Below are 6,483 nucleotides of genomic sequence, written 5' to 3' on the forward strand. Positions count from 1 at the left end.
CAACGAAATTTTTCACGCTTGACGTCGCTACTATGTTTAAGATGAGAAACTCGGATAGCCACGAATTACTTAGGGGTGAGAGCTCTCTGTATCGAGGATTCCGGCAAAATGTGTCACAACCGCTTGGTAGTCCGCCAACTTGCCATTCATTAAGTTTACTCGTGCTTGCCGGTGTACGTGACTTACTGTGCGGAATAATTGGGCCCGCGTTAAAGTGGCAGTCGCGAGGATTTCGCGGCGCTGGTTTCCCAACTTCTCGGAAGATAGCTCGTAAAGCGTCAACCAGTTCTTATTGGCCCCGCTTTTTCGTGTCGCGGAGATTGCTCGTTCGAGTCACTCTTTCGCGCGAGTTAAAAATAACGGTGGTACGAGTGAAACAGGTAGGTAGCTTCGCGCACAGGGCTGTTTTTCCCCAAACGACCAACGCGTACGTACCACGCCAAGTGCAAAATGCATGGGGATCCGATGAGAAATAATTCCGCGTATCGGTATAATAACAATTCGTATCCGTTTCTATTCTTTCGCATTCGGTTGTTCTCGCGCAGCGTATTTTATCGATACGTGACAAATATCGTGATTCGTGGACGTGTTTCATAAATACTTGGGATGCGAACGCGAGTAATCGTCTTTGAATTGTCGATAATATCGTTGCCGTTATCATGAGATATTAGGTACAATTTGATAGTTTGTCAGCACGTCGGTCTCTCGTTGCCGGAGAATTAACGACGTTGGTCGTGGTCGAAAATACGACTGGCCGTGTTACGCGTGCGTACAAAAACAAGTAGAGTACGGAACCGTAAGCCGCGCGATAACCAGAAATAGTTATTGCACGGGGACCCCCGTTCCATGCCTTCCTGAACCCGATAGAATCGTCTAGCCGTGCGCGCGCGCTCCGCGGAGAGTGGAGAGTTCAATAATCTGCCGCGGCAGATCTTCTTGTCCGGCATTGAAGTCTCCAGCGGCGCGCTGCCGCATCTGCTGCCGCGATCGTGCCTCTGTCGTCGTTATTTCGCCAACAACATCGTGATCGCTTAAAATTCTCCTTTTAAATCAATTATCTCGACGAAGTCGCTTGGGTAATTGATTTCGCAACGACATTTTAAGCGATTTTCGTTTTGCACTTTAATTAAGAGAAGGCGAACGAAAATTCGATAGATCCTGTTATCGCTCCGATCGGAACGTTCCGTGGCGATTTAACGCGAACATTACGCCGTTTTAATTCGGCTCCGCTCGACACGATGGCCGAGATGAGAGCTGCAATCGCTTTTAATGCCTACCAACGTGCTTTACAAAGAGAGATTCCACCGTCGAAAACAGAACGAGGCAGTAAACGTCATTCCTTGCGTGCTTTAACCCGCCAGTAGAGAATACGCCTCCCACTGTAACTCGTGGAAACAGATTTATGATAATCAAGGAGCCACTGGTTTTCATGCTTCGCTGACAGCTTTTTTCTCCCTTCCCTCTTCCCCCTTCGCCCCTTTTTACGCCCGGTTCCTTAAAGCGAATTTCGATTTTCCAATAAGCGGACAAGATTTACAGCCTCCGTGCGCGTTGGTCTCGTGTCCCAGAAGAACACACTTTTTTCTTCCAGTATTTTCTCTCCCATTTTTCTCTTTCTACCCCTCTCTCATTCACTCTCCATTCTCTCCCCACTCATCTTTCGCCCGCTGTACAAGCGTTACCTTTCCTTTTGCCATTTTTTTCCCCGCGCGGGACGTGTTTTTTACTGCCCTCCGTACGTCCCACGAAGAAGACAGTCTGACAACGTCCTTCTCCTGCGCGAAATGGATTCTCACACGTACGGGGCACGCACACGCTGCCACCGGCCACCTCGAGCCCCGGCTGTAAGTAATGCATGCGCGACTTCAAACCGATCGTCAAAGTCAGCCGGACGTCGGGGCCTTATACGAGTGAGGAGAATAGGGGTGCACGGATTTCGTTGTGCGATCCACGCACACACGTTCGCCACACGGAGGACCTGAATGCGCGCGCGAGCGCGCTCGCGCCATTTCGAACGCGCAAAACGCACGTGGGATAAAAAGTTATGGGACTTTCCTCAGATATCAAAACGATGCTCTCGAGATGGACCCTTTTAAAAATTTCGCATACGCCACGTTCCTATCGTGACTTAACGAGATTCTTTACGACGCGACATCGAGAATACCTTTTCGATCGTTTAGTCGAGATTCTCGCAATTTTCGTCGGATACGCGACAGGTCTTAGGAATTCATCTGTGGTGTACACACGGTGGCAGAGAAAAATTTCGTTTTACAAGCGTTCTTTCTGGTACCGAATTAGCTCGCGGGACGCAACGATGGCGATCGAGAAAACGATCGGTAAGAAATTCCAGACGATCGAGAAAATTACGCGTCGAGCAGGTTTTTCGCGCTTGTCGAATAGGAGGCAATGAGGTATAAAAAAAAAAAAGGAACAGGAAAAACGTCCGGTATCGCGGCGATTATAACGTTGACGTGCATCACGAGCGTGTTCTCCTCTACACGCATCGCGTGGATTTACGCGTTCGACATGGAGGACGCGAAAAAGTATCGCGGACTACGCAAATTGCCAGGCAGTAGTGCAAAAGAAATTGCACGGCTAACAAGCTGCTTATAAGGACACTGCTTCCTTGCCTAACAAGAGAAAACGAGAGCTTCACGAGCCCGTTATGAGCTCAATTCGTCTACAGTCTGCGTCGTCGAGATAGCCTTAGCGACTTTAACGCGAAATCGAGTCGTCTGACGCACGATTTTCGTGCGGTTCTCACAGGCGACGCGAGCGTTCGATTTTTTATTTGCCGCCGACACACACGCGGAAGGTCGAGCGGCTCGAAACGGCAGAAAAATACCGTGGTAAATTAGATTAACCACGTAATGTGGATTTAATTGGCAGTGTGGTGAATCAGGACCTGCCGCTTCGGTTTGACGAGCGCCACGCCGATTTCGCCCGACATCCAGGAGCAGGAAGCGGGGCCCTGGAGAACGCGCTTATAGATTTTTTTTACAGATAAAGTAACGAGCCTCGTTACGCGGCCAGATTTACACGTCTCGCGTGAAACCACGCCGGGTACGCGCGATTCGAAACGCGTCGCGCGGAATTTTGATGAGCATCATACGCGTAGAATCGCCGTATTTTTTTTTCTCCCCCCTCTCTCCTTCGTCCCTTCCTCGCATAGTAATGTCCTAGTTAACAGTTTATGGCCGATTGTTTCGCGCGCACGTTTCATTCACGGTTGCGGATAATGGCAGCTGATGCTTTCGAAAACTGACGCGATTGTTACGAACTCTTCCCACGCACGGAATTACGCTTTAAAGAGCACGATTTTAGTAAATATCCATCGACAGATGGGAATACAAATACCCGTAAAGAATATTCATTTCTAAAATGCTCCATCTGTGACGTTTAATTATTGGCCTGGTATATTTATTCTACCAATTATAATCATTATCCGTGTTTAACAAAAATTACATATCCTGTTACGATGATCTGCCAGGACATTTTCACATCTGCTTAAGCGGAATTCATGATTCCACTTTTCTGGGTCAATCGAAATATTAGCTAACGCGATTAGATTTAAAGAGATAGAATACTGTTCCACGATTTCCAGATAGCTCCGCATCATCACGAACTGTCATCTAAACGGTGTTTAACCTATTTCGACATTTTTCGCCTGTCACGGTGATGGAGCTGTTATGCAGCCAATTCTGACACGAGCAAACCACTAAAACGAATATCGCGACGCTGCTTCGAGGATCAATCTCGAGGAAAAGATTGGTCCTCGACAAAAGAAAGAGACGGAAGTTGTCACTGGGTGACGAATTTTACAAGCAGTTAGACAAACTTTAAGCACCCCCGTTGGACAGGAAATTGATCGATCGCGCGGGCACGTCCAGAACAATTTCCCGTGCTTTCTGGCCGCTGGAACTCGCCAGAGCTCTTCCTTCGGTTTTATCGCCTACGATTTGGACGACGTCTACGCTCGAAACGATCCCCGCGGTCCTGGCCATTCCGCGAGCGCATTAAAGCCTGCGCAACGTCCCGATGCACCCTGTAATTTTGGCAGACGCGATACCACGACCCCGCGACGCGATAAAAGCCCCGCCGGAAGCGGAGGGTCGTTACTCAAAAGCGACGACGCCGCGAGAAATCGATTCCCCGGCGAGCAACGCTTCGAGACGCTTTGGCACGCGTGCCAGTGCGCGTACGCGCTTATATACATCGGTAATACGTTCCCCTCCCAACGAATTTCGCGTCCACCTACGTGAGAAAACTTTTCGACGTCCAAAAAAGAATGTCACGTGGCGTGGCAAAGATTTTCCGCCGCACGACGGAGGAAAATTCGGGCAGAGACACTTACATGGAATTGGTGGTGTTCCAATACATGGTGATCGTCTTCGCGCCGTTGCTCACTGTCGACAGTAGAACCGTTTGCAGGCAGACGAAGAACACCAAAGTCACAAAAGACGTGGGAACCATCGTAACAACGTGGACGAACGAGCAGCGCGCACCGCGTCACCACCGTTCACCGATAATACAGCAACAATCGAACAACAACCACGGCGAAACAAACAAGTATGAACAACTACGACGACACCTGCACCTCTGTTGCTGCCGTCCACAACCACCTTCCACCACCGTTGCACGGACACCACATCCACACTTCACTATCCAGGGGGTTAAACGAATCGGTTCCCTATTGCCCTTTTTCTTTTTCTTCCTCGTTCCACTTTTCTTTCTCGTTCCCTCACGACGGACCGCGAAACGCTGCGATTCACGTATCCTCCTTCTCCTCCCTCGGTTACCCTCGACGCGTTCCCACGGACACGTCCGATTCCCGATGAACAGCGTACCCGCGCACCCTGTACGATCCTCCGGGTCGGTGTCTTCGACCGCTCGCGTCTAACGGATCGAGAGTGTAGTATTGACGGTGGACTTCACGAATCGTGCGGCTCCTCCGCGATCGGATTCGTGGCGAACGGTGACTGGCCGTTAGAATCGACGAAATTTCTCCGGTGCTCGGCTGCTTCCAACGGTGTCCAACGAGATACGCGTCCCATGGGTCCACCCCGTGTTTCTCTCACCTGGAGCGCACCTTGCTAGCCCTCTCATTTGTCCAAGTTTGCGGTGATCCGTGCCAGACGATGACAAACGGACACTAAGAGATTCCTTCCGACGACTCGCGCGAGAAACTGACGCATCGGTGAAAACGATGTTCGAAAGAACGAAGTAACAAGCGAAGACACCGGTACGATCTCTTCGATGCTCTGTCGTTCACGAGCAGCAGAGTATCCGACGCTCGGCGACGGGATCACGCGAATCACCGTGGAACCGTGAACTTGCCAGGCATCTCACTCTACGATCCCTTTTCCACGGATCGACGCGTGGTATCGGGTGAACGAGAATTCTCTCACGGGGTGAGAAGAATGAAAGTCGACCAGGGTCGAAACGCGAAAATCCTCGGGACACTGATCAACCAAAGCACCAAGTCTCCTCCGTAGCGATCCTGGCGGGCACCAGGACGGTGAGGAGCAAGAAACCCCGATCGTTTCGAAGATCGCACTGTAGAATCTCACGGGGAGGAGCACAAGAAAGCGAAGCGAAACGGAGCGGTATCCTCGCCCGCAGCACACCCCCGTACTTTCTCACGCACTTGCGATTCGCACGGGTCCGCGTACCCAGCCGAACGGAGCGACGCTCTTTCTCTCTTTCACTGTCCACCACGCGAACGTACGTATCTCCTCTACGAAGAGATCGGATCGAACTTCCTCTCTACGCTTATCCGATAAATCGATGAAACACCATAGAAACACTGCCGCTTTCCTGTGGTATTCGCTCGAACTCGACTGCGTGGTAAGTTACAACCAGAGCTCTATCGACGGTCGACCGTGAACGACTGTTAAGAGGCACGAGAGCTGCGTCGAGACGAGCCCCGTGAACGCAGAGAGAACAGTACCTTCCTGTTCGGTGTCGCGGACGCGTCTGTCGGCCGAGCGGAGTGTCGCGGCCGTTCGTCTCGCGTCGGCAGACTCGAACGGCGAACGGGGGTGTCGGGGAACGCCGAGCAGGAACGGAAACACACGAATCCCGAGGACCCTCGTTCCCTCCCGTGGGTAAGGCCGACGTGTCCCGACGCGGAGCACGGCTACGCGGTATTACGCCGCCTGCTCGCGAGACGCGAGTTTCCGAGTGGCTCTCCCCCGACTCGTTCGCGCGTCGCGCCGCGCTTTTGCTCCGTTTCGAAGCTCAGTTCGAAGCACGAGACCGCGCCGGATACGACGAGTGCCGCCGACGTTCTAACGCGGGGCGCGAGATCGACGACGCCCGCGTCTTTCGCGAAGAACAGTCGTCGGGTAGCGGCTTCGGTCAGTGATCGCGGAAAATCGAATCGACGCGGTAATATCGCGATTCAGATGGACATCGGTGGTGTCGCGTGGTGCAAATACGCTTCGAACGTTTCCGCGCGACGTTTTCAGGGGATGAAATAGA

General features: G+C 51.7%; 1 protein-coding gene across 1 annotated transcript in view; it reads right to left on the reverse strand.

The window, feature by feature from the left end:
* The window catches only part of Ephrin (ephrin), a 47,605-nt gene extending 42,408 nt beyond the window's left edge, over window positions 1–5,197 (reverse strand). Inside the window, exon 1 of the mRNA XM_076904617.1 lies at window positions 4,355–5,197. Within this exon, the coding sequence (XP_076760732.1) occupies window positions 4,355–4,473 (119 nt within the window). The 5' untranslated portion in view covers window positions 4,474–5,197. The remainder of the gene's footprint in view (window positions 1–4,354) is intronic.
* Between the last annotated feature and the right edge of the window lie 1,286 nt (window positions 5,198–6,483).

The sequence above is a fragment of the Xylocopa sonorina genome, chromosome 11 (genome assembly GCF_050948175.1).
Source record: "Xylocopa sonorina isolate GNS202 chromosome 11, iyXylSono1_principal, whole genome shotgun sequence".
NCBI lineage: Eukaryota > Metazoa > Arthropoda > Insecta > Hymenoptera > Apidae > Xylocopa > Xylocopa sonorina.